This window comes from Sphaeramia orbicularis, chromosome 8 (assembly GCF_902148855.1).
Source record: "Sphaeramia orbicularis chromosome 8, fSphaOr1.1, whole genome shotgun sequence".
Lineage (NCBI taxonomy): Eukaryota > Metazoa > Chordata > Actinopteri > Kurtiformes > Apogonidae > Sphaeramia > Sphaeramia orbicularis.
This window is the reverse complement of record NC_043964.1, coordinates 32,826,879-32,842,002: the sequence shown is the minus strand read 5'-3', so window position 1 is coordinate 32,842,002 and position 15,124 is coordinate 32,826,879. Positions and strand designations below refer to the sequence as shown.

The window sequence follows — 15,124 nt, the reverse complement described above, 5'->3', positions numbered from 1 at the left end:
TGATTCAAATAACATCCAAACATGTATCTTGTGTTTATCCACAAAAAACAAAGTGTATTCCTGAGAGTCTCATTATTCCACAGCCACTAACAAAAGAAAATGATAAAGCCTAGATTTTGAGCTTGTATCTGTAGCTGCAAAAACTAGTGGGGCTTTCTTTGACTAATCACATTTCATTAGTAACATTTTTAACATTTTATACAAAGTATTCCAACACAACCTAGATGTAAAGTATTTACTGAATAATTGCTACAGTTTCAGAGGTGTATGTCACATCATCATATTCTAAAGTGGACTCACCCAGCAGGTCGGCTCCTTCATCCACATCCCCTATCAGTCCTGTACCTGCAGACGACAGCTCCTCAAACAAAGAGTCTGTGTTGCGGTCAAACGCCATGTTCTCAATGCCCTTGGTAGGGGTGCTGAAAGAGGAAAAAACGACAACAGGTGATGCTTCGCTGCCTGAAGAAACCTGGTTTAAACTTCATCTGACTGTATCAGATAGACATGAGAGCCAGGCATCCATTTGTTTTCTGAACCATTTAGTCCTTGTGAGGGTTTGCTTGTTTATTTCGTATCTAAAACCAAAAACAAGGAAACACTAATTAAACACACACACACACAAAAAAAAAAACATATTCGAAAATGAGCGAGATGAAGTGTAACTTGTATACTCCCACCCCCTTACCCCATCTTTTTCTACTGGTCACAAAGTCCCAGGCCAGCTCCACAAAATATTACACATATCAAAAATAAACTCTGTCCAAGCCTATATATATGACTTATTGTATATCATAATGCATTATTCATAATCATATACTATAATACACATTATATACATTGTATAATAATACTGTATATATTAATACATTATACAATGTTATAACAACATTCATTCATTCATTCACTAAACCCGCTTTAACCTCACTAGGGTCACGGGGGTCGCTGGAGCCTATCCCAGCTATTTATGGGTGAAGGCGGGGTACACCCTGGACATGTCGCCAGTTCATCGCAGGGCTGACATATAGAGACAAACAATCACTGTCACATTCACTCCTATGGGCAATTTAGATTAACCAATTAACCTATCAGTGCATGTGTTTGGATGGTGAGAGGAAGCCGGAGTACCCGGAGAGAACCCACGCTGATATGGCAACAACATAAAACAATTATGTTTACATTGTATAATAATACATTATTTATAATCACATAGTATAATACATTTTAATTAATACTTTCATCATATTTCCTGAACATATTGTTGTTTTGTAAATGTATTATTTGATTGAGTTGTTTTGGTTTCGTCATTCAGATTATTCCATATATTGACCTTTGGGTTGCGGTGGTCCGTTTCCAAAGGATGAAGGTGGGGTACACCCTAGACATGTCACCAGTTCATCACACATTAGAGGACACATTAGAGCCAGCAAATACAAAAAGAACTTAACCAATGAGTCAACCTGTTCAACTCTTACACCTGGGTTTTACGATTGTCACTTTACATATATATGGCTTTACAAGTAATGGTGGAACATGCAATATCTAATGCATTCTTTTAACACCATATATTCTAATGTCTCCACTGCTGTCCATTTCTATTCTTAGTCTTATTGTACTGCTTGTCACTGTCTCCAGATGTCATGCTGCTGTTGGTATTTATTGTCATATCCTGATGATGTACAGTAATGTGTGGCTCCAGTACGTGTTGTATTGTATATTTTAGGATGTTATAGTTTTAAAGTGTATTGCCGAAGTGGCTCTAACTTGACACCCCTCCTCAAACCCAAAACAAATTTCTGGTGACAATAAAGGATATCTTATCTTATCTGATCACCTGCATGGTTTATAGCCGATGAGGTCCATGTCCAATTCAGGAGTGGATTCTATGATGTCCTGCACGTCTGAGCTGTCTTCATTTTCTGGCAAACCTGCAGGAAAGATATACAAGTAAAAATCAAAAGAAAGAATGAAAAAGCATGACTTCTAACACAAGGAAATGTTCTATTAAAATCCTGAAGGCCACCGAGACTAATGGATGACTCATGAATGTGACTGGCCCAGTTTTATGATCTTTAATTCCTACCGACTGATATGGATCTGGTCCCCGGAGCGGCCTGAACCTCCGTGCTCTTACTGTTCCCATCTTCCCTGTCCATGTCCGAGGCTGTGGTAGACATTGGTGTTGCCGACTTAGAGCCGGTGAGGTCTGAGAGCTCATCCTGCAATGTAAAGGGACTGATCAGAGGCTGAAACATACAGCTGCTCTGGGTCAAGGGTCACGATAACACTGGGGAAGGCCTTGAATAAATTGAAATGCCAAAATGAAGACATAAAAAACAAAGAAACACTAATTAGACCACAACAAAACAGGTTAGCACAGGGTACACACACACTAAATCACGCTAAAGACTGATTATATATACTACACATGCAGTAAAATACTAAACACAGGGGATCGGTTTACTCCAGCTCTACGTTATGTAGCGCAAGAGCCTCGTAAAAGGTCTAAAACCCTTTAAAATATTCAGCAACAGGAAGCTATTAAACTGAAGCTAATGAAAACATAAGGGAATCTAACAGAAACACCACATGAACACAAATGAGCCAGTGAACAAAGCTGTGGATGGGCTAAGGGTAGTTTTCTAATCAGACACAATTAACATGAACACAGGGCTAACACACAAACAAAGACAACAGTCAACACACAGCTGCACACACTGCAGGGGGGTTCACACAGCATCCACGCAACAGAAATCACGGCCACAATGAGAGGTGCCATGGCATCTCTAGAACACAGATCCACACAAGATCCAAAAACACTTTAGAAGAAGCAACAGAAGCTAAAAATCATGAATCTACAGGACATTCAACCTGATGCTGCTACTATAACTTGAACAGACATTTTTAAAGTATGATGTTTTGGTCCAGTGAGACGTGAGTCATGTTAAAGATGTACATAAATGAAACAAAAATGCAAAGAAGCATAAGAAATATAAAACTACCATGCATTTTAAGTGAAATAAAGTCAGGGCCAGATGCAACCACGCTCTAACTGACTTGAAGTTTAATTCCAAATATGACCCTGGTAATTGTCAGGTACAGTTGGATTTGCAGTGACTCAGCGGATGCGTCCTTTAAACAGGTCATGGTTGCATGTAGCCCGGCCTGAGCGTGTCGTCTGGTGGGGTGGAGGGTGGGGGCTATGAAAGCACAGAGTGAGAGGCGACGCGTTTGATGAAAAGATGAAACAGCATCGTAGATGTTGAGTCTACTGAAGCCCACACAAACACACACGCAGACACAAACACTGTGCTGCCCACAGCTGATGCAGGCGTGCTGCTGCTGCTGCACCTCCGCCACTCATCCAACTACCTTGCAGTCGTCTGCCAGAGAATTCCCCCAAGTAGAGTCCTGCGCACTCTTACCCTCCCTTTCCTTTGGGGGGTCGACATAGTCCAACTGGTTGGAGGGGAAGAGTAAGAATGAAGCTCAAATGTGCAAAAGCAGTTCAGCAGAAATGCATTCACTCAAAAGTGTGCATGTCCGTGAAGTGAATGAAAGAATACTAGAGTAAAGTATACTTTAGATATAGTACAAGTGTCTGTGTATGAACACGACAAAGATTTAAGTAATCGTTCTATCTATTCACAGTGCATTTTAAATGTACTTTCATCCATTAGCTAACCATTACTGTCATTAATTTGCTACTTATTTTAACAATTGATCAGTTATTCTTTATTTTTCATATTAATCCTTTGATGAAGTTACAAATACCTCTCCTACATTTCATAACATTTTCTTGAATGAAATAAAACAAAATGTTGAGAAAACATGTTAACACTTTATATAAATGTACACATATGCATTCACCTGCTGCTTATTACACAAAAGAACAATGTATTGGCTTTTTAATAGTCATTAAAACACACTTATTAAAGCCTTATTCTGCATCAGCATAATCTGCAATGACAGTTTTCATATTTTCTTTTTAATTTATAGTGAATGAGTGCTTTATCAATTGTTGGCTGTTTTATGTCTTGTTCTGTCACTTGCCTAGGGACTGCAGATGAAAAGTAGCTATTTTTACTAATTCCGGCATATTTACATGGGAGCATTTTTTTATACAATGATGTTCATAAATATGCATGGTCCCTATTGAATAAACCAATAAAATAAAATAAAAATAAAATTCCACATTTTCATATGAGTGTTAAACTGCTTGTGATTTAGTTATGAATGCTTCTCTTTATAATGGAGAATATATTCTGAATTAATTACTCAGTTTACAGTAACTTGACCAAATGGAGCACTGGAAGGCAAGACGATGGTCGTCCAAGACCAACATTAAGTTTGTTGTTTGTTGTGTAAAGTTCTAATGACCACACATATGCATTTTTCAACCTCTGTATTCAGATACAATCTAATATATGTAAAGTATGTACAACATTAAAAACAAAACATTCTGTGACAAAACAGTTTCTATAAACTTAAGTGGTTGTATTTAGTGTGACCTCCCTTTGAACTTATAACATCTTTAACCCTTTTGTTCTGACAATATGACATTTATTGCATTAATTTTCTGATATTTCATACCAGGTTTCATTAAACACACGTCAGATGTTTCTAACTGCTTGTGTTGCTTCTTGTCATAGGGTCAGAGGTCATACTAAATAGTGACTTTAACCTTTAGAACCTATTTATTTCAGTTTTAGTGTGTCTTTTAAGGCTGTACGCATATTTCTTGCATTTTCTTGTAGGTGAAGAAAAGAGACTGAAAAATAATGTGTGCTTATTTCAACCCTGCGAAAACAACAAAGCCAAAGGCAGAATAAGACTTTTGCACAGTCCTGTAGATCAAGGATCAGAAGAATTAAAACAAGGATATGTGATTGTATTTTATTGGACACGTACGATAGAGTTGATGAATGTTAACATTAGTGGCTCCATCCAGGGTTCCTACACGTTTCTACAAGTTCAATTTAAGACTTTTTAAGACCTTTTTAAGACTGCTTAGAACAGAATTTAATGCCAGTTTCACGGCCATACTGGAAAAAATTTGTGACTCCTCGAATTTAGGAAGATGTATTTATTTACTCCAGCGCATTGATTCCCACCGTTCAGTGTCATTTCTCACCGGGGGCTGTAAAGTTAGCGATAATTGGTTCCTAATTTCAATATAAATTGTCAGGTTGGATCTGGTGGAACTGAGTCAACTAACATTCCTTTCTTTGCAGTTTGAACATTTAACAGACACATTTAAACACAATACAGCCAACAAGTTTATGGCAACATAATTTAAGACCTACCATATCAAACTGAATACCTTTTAAAGACTTTTATAAGGTATTAAATGCAGATTTGTAAATTCAAGATTTTTAGGACTTTTTAAGGGAACCCTGAATAAAGGATTTCCAAGATAAGGTACATGGCCTGATTGGTGGAAAAAGCTTGAATCAGATTGTGCTGCTAGTGGCTAATAATAGGCAAACAGATGGACAGATAGAACCCACACATAAATACCATGTGTTTGGGTTTTCTTTCTCAGCCGGGACTAAAACTATAAATCAGGCTCGTCTCCTTGTCTGAACAAACACCATAGCACATTTTGGCTAATTAAACTTTGTAAAATAAATGGCAGGGAGTGGACAAAAGTCACTTTTGCCCCCAGGGTATCGATTACAATGAGTGTGCGATGTCACATGAATTGACATGTGTAGTTTGGTTACATAAGAGTAGACCATATTATTAACCATCCTGTAAAGCCTGTACTGAGCAAAACAGGCTATACATTGCTTGTACATTGTTAATTTAATACATTGCATTAAGATCATATGTCATATGAAACAACTTCCTCTCTCATTATTAATAATAAATAAGTAGGAGTTATATTATAGTGGGAAAAGCATTAATGGTCTGGTAGTGAAATAAGGCATTAATAAGTGCTTTATAATCATGAGTCAATATGCTAGTAATACACATGCTAATAAGCTACTAGTTAATGATAAATATGTGTAAATTAATATAAAGTGTTACTAAAAATATAATTATGCCAGCTTCAGAGGCAATGAAATGGTCTTGTTTATGACTCATATTTTGTATGTGAGATAATAAGGTATTGCGGGCAAATTGTTATTCCGAGGCAACACCACCAAATCCCATCTGCAAATATAATGTGCATGGTAAAGTCCAGGATCCTGTCTGCATATCAGAATCACTCATGTTTAGGAGACCATGATTCAACAATGCCCATCTTGTAGCACTGATTACATAAGAGCCAATCACGTCGCGGCTAGCCCTCTTCTCCCTCAGTGACTGGCTGTCGGCCATACAGCGGCATCACTCCCATCATGCACCACGACACCGAGCCGCTGTCCCAGTTTTAACAAAAAAGGCAGCAGTGGGATGAAATAATATGTCACCCTGCAGGTCCTGACTGCCAAAGGAACAAACATAACCCATACGCCCACCGACGCTTTACACCAGTCACTGTTCTGCATGGAAAACAGATGCATTTTAGAGAACGGGCCCTTACAATATCTGTGCAAGACGAATCAGTTGAAAATACACATTAAAGTAAAACATTCACGAGTGAAACAGAATCATTTGCACCTGCATCAAACAGAAATTGTCGCACTTATGAATATTCATGTGATCCATTTAATGCTCTCATGTGACTGCTGCACCAGTTTGTGTATTCATCAATGACTGAGGAGAGGATGTCTGAAAACAGAGATGGCCTTGTCAGCTGCCTACTAAAATACGCGTCAGCACGCCCAAGCCTTATCAAAGACTCTATTTTTACATAGATTCAAAGCCAAAACTCCTTCTATGGTCTGTCACTGGCAGAGGGACTAGAAGCACTCAGCCACAAAACAGGATTAAAGACATGATTTACTCACCAGATTTCTGAAAGGTTTATGTGAATATACAGTGGAGATTCTTTTGGATCAGAGAGCTAATACAGAAAGTGTATTAAAATGTATTAGTTAATAATCAGCCATTAAGTGGTTAGAATAATGAGGGGAACACAATATATGATATACATTATATGGACACAAATATTAGGACGATCACATCACCACACCATTACTGTTGATCTGAAACATGTGATAAAAATGTTCATGTCAATTCAAAATTTATTTTGAACTTTAAAGGCTGATTTTTCTTCATCTGGTTACTGCCATTATAAGGGCAGTGCATGGCAGTAAAAGTGTCAGAAAATTTATTTTTTGCACCTTTGTTTTCAGGAAGACTTAACCTTAACTTTCAATGTCTGGCCATTAATTATCATTATCAAATAATAAATGATTAAAACAGTGTGTTTTAGTAAAAAAGAAAAAAAAAAACGGACTGGAAGTTTTTAGCATATTTGTTATCAGAAACAACTGTAAATGTTCATAATGAAATTTTTTGAGATTGCAAAAACAAACTTTCAACTATTTTACATCTGCTCAAACATACGTTTTGATCTTGAACATTCAGTATCAAAATTATCGTTTCCTATTTTTTGTTATTTCCAAGTGTTTTATAGCATGTGTGGAAGTCTCTGAAACAGTTCCTTTCTACTTGTAATAGAGTCCCACATTGCTACCGTAAAGTGTTATATAGTGTCGGAAAGCTCAGGATCTCAGCTGCTGTTTGGATTTTGTTTATAGCACAAATGGTTCAGGAGTTCTAGTAATATGAATACTGTAAAGTTCAAAATGCAGCACCTGAGAGATTGCCTTTGTTAAAGGGTTAAAATGATTGTTTATGATAAGAATGTGACAAATATTTCAGAAATCTAGAGGTAGAAATAATTATAACACTTTAAAAAATGTCAATATTAGGTAAAATTACCCAAAAACAAACTCTGACGCATTTTGTAAGTGTTTTAAATGACAATGAGGACAAAACTAACCCTAAAGATTAAAATAAAAAAAAAAAACATCTATTGCAGTGATATTACAACAATTTCCCCTGGGATTAATGAAGTATTCTGATTCTGATATTTATTGCAGTTGTTTTATAGTCCAGCCCCCTGTTAGCAATGAAACAACTAAAATTCAACACGTCCAAATACTTATGGCCATATGGTGTATATCGCTGTCAATTATTTACACATTTCCCATTTCAAAACCCCATTATTTTTCAGACTTCTCAATAGGTTTTCAGTCCATATTTGACAACAAAGTATAAAAGGGACAATGAACTGGAAACAAATATTTCTGTGCATTTGTGTAACTGTTTCACACTTTCCAAAACCTAGAAATTACAAAAGTCATATTCCTTATTTTCCCCTAAAAATAGAACACAACTGATAATAAACCAAATGTGAGTGTAACAAAAAGGTCTATCAGTCTGATTATGACTGGAATGAATCTGTGTATTTCTACACCTGTGAGGCCATCTAAACACCCACCTTGAGGCTTGCGTTGGACCGAGGCTGTGAAGGGTCTGTGAACCTCCAGCCCTCTGTGTTCGGGGTTTCTGCCCTGGTCTGGGGATCTGGGATCAGTAGAGATGCACCTCCAGATGATGGGAAGATGCCCAAAGAAAGAGGCCGTTCTCTCCTGGAGATAAAAGAGGAATAAGAAGAAAAAATTAAATAATCATTATCCTTAGGGTTTGTACATACTTTTCATGGTCAAAATCAAGCACTTTTAAGGCTCATTTTCAAATTTTTCCAGCATAGCACCTTATCGCAGGGGTAAAACACATACCTAAAAGAAAACATATAATCATGATTTTTTTTTTTCACTTTTTATCACGATGTACATTGTATTATGCTATAAACATCCAAAATTATGTATCATAATAGCAAAAAGTAAAAAAAAATTACAGAACACAAAGTTTTATTTTAAAAAAGGGAATCCGCTTGGTGTTCTTCAGGCACACCCGCACCAAGACAAAAATTAAGATAAATATGTTCCTTGAGTCGACCTGAGAGAACCCACTAATTTTCTTTTTTGACAAAGTTTTATTTTTCCAAATGTATCACGTCTCTGTAAGTCTCTTTGACTTGACATCTAACTTGGCAGAGTTAATAAGAAAAATAAATAAATAAATCATATCACAGAGTTAGAATTGCAAGCACTTCAACTAACACTCAAGCACTTTTTAGAACATTGAAATTCAAGCATTTTCAAGGATTTCAAGCACCTGTACGAACCCTGTATCCTCTTTTCCACCGCAGGAGCTTTTATCATTTACCTGGGATTTTGAAAAACCTCACAGCATTTCCACTGAAATTACAGTGAAAAACTTTCCCTTAACTTTCCCTGAAAAAAGGACCTGATAGAACTTTTGATTTCCCATAATTCTTGAGGGGCGGGGCTGTGTACTGGAGAATGCTGATTAATGTTTAAGCCAATGTACAGCTGCATCTTTTCTGTGCAGATCTCATGGATTTATTTGCAATGAAATTAAAAAAACAAAACAGAAACCAAAAAAAAACACCTGAGCATTCCCAAACTTGGCGTACTGTATCGCACAAATGATGGTGCAGGTTTGTTGGTCACCGTCTATGGGTTCATTGTGCTTCTTTGGCCTTTAACATCTTCTTACCGCCACATACTGGACTCGAGGTGTAGTGTAGTTTCTTATACCACTCCCCCCACATATCATTAGCCTGATTTGAATACATTTTTCAGATCTTTGAGGTGCAGTGGGCACAAAAACCACACGGGTCACCAGGAATTATTTTACCCAGGTAGATCCTGGAAATGTTGGTGGAAAATGGACTATTGTCAAAGCTGAGCCAGGTAAAAAAAAAAAAAAAAAAAAAAAAAAAAAAACAGACAGTGAGGATTCAGACTGAGGGCTAAACATTCGTGGCCTCACCTGACTCGGCTGACAGCGCTGGAATCTGAAGTTTCACTAATCTGCTGCATTTTGATCCTCTCCACATGCTCCATGTAATTGTGGATCATCTGCAGAAAACAACACAATGTGGAGAAAACTAGTCATGAATGCTGTAACTGATGACAAACTCATTTGTGTTGTTTCTTCCGCTCCACTTTACCTCTGTGTGTCGCTGATGGAGGGAGTTGTATTCCTTCTTGAGCTCCAGTTCTCTTTCTTCTAACCTGCCAACTGAAAACATCACATCTCAGTTTGAGGTAATCATTCACTTTTTACATGTGAAATATGTCAAAAGGAAATGATTATAACATGACATGTACGGATAAAAACAACTACACAATCCATACAAGCTACAACAGTGTACATGCAAGCTCTGGGACTAGTGGGGTTATCTCAGTCAAGCGGGTTTAAATGCTGGACCAACAAAGGAGACAAAAACATCTAATCCCCTGTTCGAGCGTCAGGTTTAGTCTGAGCATCACAGAAAGCTGCTGCGGCAGACAGACACATAAACGCTGGATACTATCAATTACAGCAGCTAAAGCTACTGCACGGTGTGTTTTGATGCCTCCCCTATGTGTGTGTTTTTAACACTAGTGAGGGATTTCGTTCTGCTGTCGTCAGTCATCAGATTCACATAGACGTGTAATGAAGTGATGGCAAACGACTGAAACCTCCGGTAATCCTTCCTGTGCAGTTGTATTAGAGATATGAGCTGAACGTGAGACAAAGACTGACAGAAATGTAATTCATACCTCATTAATATATCTGTAACTATAATAAACAGTGATGGACTTATTAATCAGTTGGCTGATCAAATGACACTTGGTATCAGCATCTTTCTGTTACTCCAAAAAACCAGCAAGCAAAAAATAAACACATAAAAAGCACATTACCAACGTCTACCTCATTACCTCAAAATTTAGCTTTTCATTTCCTGTGGACCATTAAATTGATCATAGCTCTAATTTTGCAGAATAGATCAACTTAAACACTGCAGACATGAGAATAATGTGTCCTATTTGTTATCATTATATTGTATTTTATCTGTTGCTGAAAAAACATATCAGTATTATCTAACAGCTGTTGTTACTCTGCTCCCTAAATAATAATCCATAATAATCGCTGAAAAGCCTAATTCTACAAAGGAAATGCCTCCAGAATAAAAGTAGTTCAACTTTGCCAAATTTGGGTCAAAGCAAGGTAAGTCAAAAATGCAAGTTGGATTTAGTTTTCAAGATACATTATTGGGTCAAAATGTGAAATTCTACTAATTAATGAAAAAATGGATTTGCCTCAAAAGGAATGTTTCTTTCTGAGCTACTTCTGGTTTAGAACAGTCCGCACATTAGAATACATTCATTCTTCAAATTCATTGTAGTGTAAGATTTAGAATGATACTATATAAAAGTACATAAACCTATGTACATGTTATTGGGATTTTTAATTAAAGGGGTCATATTTTGCTAAACCCACTTTTATTAGTCTTTGTAACATTTATTTATGTATTTGAACCCTAACAGTTCATAAAGTTTGAATTTGAACCCTCCAGGTGCTGCAAAGCTATCTTTATTTTCATTTTGGCAAAAATCGGGTGGATTTCTACAAACTGTTTTAATTCCTGCTTGATTTGTTACGTCTATAATTAGTTAAATCACAACATTTGCACATATAAGGTCAAGACTTCTGACGAACATTTCTCCGAGTACGACATAATTGTCTGTCAGCAGCAGCGGTTGTAGTCTATACTGAAAATATGTCCAAACTTTGAGCCAGTTATCTAAAATGTTTAGTTGTTGGTTGAACAGGACAAAGCAGCACAGCCAACAACCTGGAGGGGGTGGAGTGTAAAGTGGCTCATTTGCATTTAAAGGGCCAGCGCTCAAAACGACCTTTCTCGTGTCATTTGTCAGAAATAGGGTTAAAGATGGACCTGTGGAGTTTCATTAATGAAGAATTCAGACCCAAGCAGAGCATTTACAGTGTATGTAGACCACAGGGAAACGTTTTAAAATGCATAATTCCATTTAACCCATAAAGACCCAGTGTTACTTTTGTGGCAGTTCCAAAATCTTTTCTTTTTTTTTTTTTCTATATTTTACTTTTCTTAAGTGATTTATCACCATTTATTTATAATAGTACCCTCTCTGTTTTGTTTTGTTTTTGTGAAACTACAGAGCCTCTGAAAAGAAGAATAACTGTATTTTACACCAATTATTTAAATGTATTGATAGGATTAATGGATCAATAGGTATTAAATAGTTTAGATCAGTAGATGGTTTTTGTCAACAGTGGCTGTTTGGGTCTTTATGGGTTAAAAAAGCAAAATATCACTCCTTTAAAGGGTTAATGGTCTTGCAGTCCTATAATGGTTTTCTACCTCAGTGGTACTCAATGCACTTTACAACATGTCACATTCACTCATTTGCATGCAGAAATTAAACAGTGAGTGGAAGAAACACAGGGTTTACGCCACGTAAACAGAGGTCAGGGATTGAACCATCAACCTTCTGGTTTGTGGAAGGGCTGCCCTACCTCCTGAACCAGACCTGCACAAATCACGTTTTGAAGTAGAACAGTCGAGCCAATTTATGTCCATTAGTCATGATGTTATTGTTAACACGTATGCTCCACCCAAACCAAAATAAGAATAAAAAGCTGACCTGCATAGAAGTGGATGACCCATAAGCACAGGATTTAATTTTTTAAAAGATGCAGCACTCAGGCAGAAACAGTACTATAAACATTAGCTCAAGGTCTTTATGAAGCAAAACATAAATCTCCTCCTGCCTCAAATGAAAATTAGTTGATAGTGATAAACATATTGACAATCGACTAATTGATTTGTGCTCATCCCTAGCCCACAAAGACCCAGTACTACTTCTGTGTCATTTTCCAAATGAATTTTTCTCAGTTTAGCCTTTCTTAAGTGATTTATCATGCTATTTTTTTTATAACATTGTCCTTTATATTTAGCATTTTTCACTGTAAATCGTGTATTTTCTTACACTTAATTTCCTATATTTAATTTAGATGGTCACAAAAACTGAAGAAAAAGTGACTTTTTCAGCAAAGATATCAATAATTGAACATAAACCAAATGTCTCCATCCACTGTCAGTGATCCAATTCCATGGGTTTTACTGGTGAATCAATCTTGTAGGAGATGACGGTGTTTCCATGTTCACTACACAGCCTCTGAATGTCCAAATGGGTCATATCTGATGACCATGAAAAGATAACAAACTGTTTTTTACACCAATTATTTATATGGATTGATAGGATTAGTGAATCAACAGGTATAAAAAAGTTTAGCTCAGTAGATGCTCTTGGTCACGAGTGGTTGTTAGGGCCTTTACAGGCTAGGGTATATGTCATAACACTTTATCATGCATCTTGAAAACACTAGCCAAACAGCATTTAGGTCATTTGTTTTCTACTTCATCTTAACAAAGTATGTAAGACTTAGCACATTTTATTTCTGAATCAGTTTCCAAGAAATTGTAGACCAGTAATGTCAAACAATTACTACCACTACTGCTAATAATACTAATAATAAAGCTAATAATAATAATTCAGTTCAGTTTAGTTTATTTTGAATACGCAAAACAAAAGTAATCCAACTTAATCCTTAGAAAAAAAACAGATTGTAAGAAAACATGAAAAAATTTATACATGAAAACAAAGTGTAACTTAATTTGCACATTCGAAAAGGAGTGGGAGGAAGTATCATTTATTTAATCCCACCCCTTCTCCCCAAAACAGTAGATCCTTTAGCTTCCTATCAGCATAATATATGAAAAATCAAGTCCCTTGGATCTTTTGTAAATAGTTAACCTCACTTATCTTCATATAATAATAATAATAATAATAATAATAATAATAATAGATTGATATTTAAAAAAATATTTGACTGGCAATGACAATACAGTATGGAGTAGCAGATTATATTATATTAATATATATTGCATATACAGTCTGCTTTTGAATGGCAGAATCTAAGCTGTTCTGCTTCTGACTGTGGTGTAATATGGACTCTGTCCTGACAGGCTGTTGGTTTGGGTGCTGCAACAGACTCATTGAATGATTTACCATTCCCTGGGAGTGGCAGAGGAGCAGTAGGATTCACTGACAATGTATCCACTGACTAGGCACAGAGATAATAACACTAGAACATTTTCACCAAAGAGCGGAAAGAGTTAACTCTGACTATTTCAGTTTGGAATAAACACATTTCAGCATTTCCATTCCCTGTCTCAGCTTTGTATGAATGAATGATTCACTTTTACCAGCTGTGTTGCTTTGACATTACATACTGGGCCGTTCATTGTGTGAATCAGCTATTTCCCACGTTACGGCGTGCACGAGCCAATCACTTCTCCTTCTTTGCTTAATCCACCAATAAGATGGGCGGTAATGCGGTGCCGCATTAGGAGGATGGGAATAACTGAAATCCTATAATCCCATTACTGCAACTCCCGCAAAGAGGGAGGAAGATTGTGTGTGAATATGTGTGTGTTTTTGTATGTCTATGTACATGTCTGTCTGTGTGTGTGTGTGTGTGTGTGTGTGTGTCTGTGTGCAGACACAGAAAGTAGGCAGGAACGCCATGAGACAGACATCAAACAAGTGATTTAAAGAGGGGAGGGGGACCACAAGAGAATAGAGCAGAGTTTGGTACATGAGAACAAAAAAGATTATTTATCACAATGATGACAGTTCACACTGACAGGAAAACGTGCCTTTCCATCGTAAAATAGAAACAGTGAAAAAAGAGCAGCAAGGAAAAGAGGGAGAAAAGGGTGTGTCTGAAAAGCCATACAAACATGCTATTCATGTCACTAAAACTAGGTCTGTAGAATTTGGTGAAAAAGTCACAGTGGGATTATTGTGGACAATTCTGGTTTTTAAAGAAAATGCAGCCATTACTCTTAATTTTGTAATGTGGGTTTTCAATTTTTAACTCAAACATACCCATTACAAACTAGGATGGAAAAAAACATACATTTCAAGTAATAGAAAGGTAGCATTTTACACAGAGCTCTCTTTGCTCAGTTTCTCTGAATCCAAAACATCATCAGACACACACTGGACCTTTAACTCACAGCCTTTTATGATTATATAATTGCACTGGCTGACATTGCGATTGATTCTGCAGCACTAGCAAAGACAGCAAGTAGGATATTTTTAGTATATCAGGAAACTTAGTGTAAATATTAAAGGTAACTATTACAGTTTGCAAGCTTTGGAGACTAAGCTGACATAAATATCACATAATGCAC

General features: G+C 36.7%; 1 protein-coding gene across 12 annotated transcripts in view; it reads right to left on the bottom strand.

Annotated features, from left to right (window-relative positions):
• The window catches only part of spag9a (sperm associated antigen 9a), a 43,532-nt gene that overhangs the window by 22,667 nt on the left and 5,741 nt on the right, over positions 1–15,124 (bottom strand). For 10 of the 12 annotated variants that reach the window (XM_030141096.1, XM_030141107.1, XM_030141097.1 and 7 more), the window contains exons 3-9: positions 10,004–10,074; positions 9,823–9,911; positions 8,402–8,552; positions 3,373–3,459; positions 2,084–2,219; positions 1,835–1,928; positions 301–422 (exon numbers count right to left, since the gene is read on the bottom strand). In XM_030141096.1, coding sequence (XP_029996956.1) covers positions 301–422; positions 1,835–1,928; positions 2,084–2,219; positions 3,373–3,459; positions 8,402–8,552; positions 9,823–9,911; positions 10,004–10,074 — 750 coding nt within the window. The remainder of the gene's footprint in view (positions 1–300; positions 423–1,834; positions 1,929–2,083; positions 2,220–3,372; positions 3,460–8,401; positions 8,553–9,822; positions 9,912–10,003; positions 10,075–15,124) is intronic. The other 2 variants (XM_030141106.1, XM_030141108.1) reach the window with 1 other exon arrangement.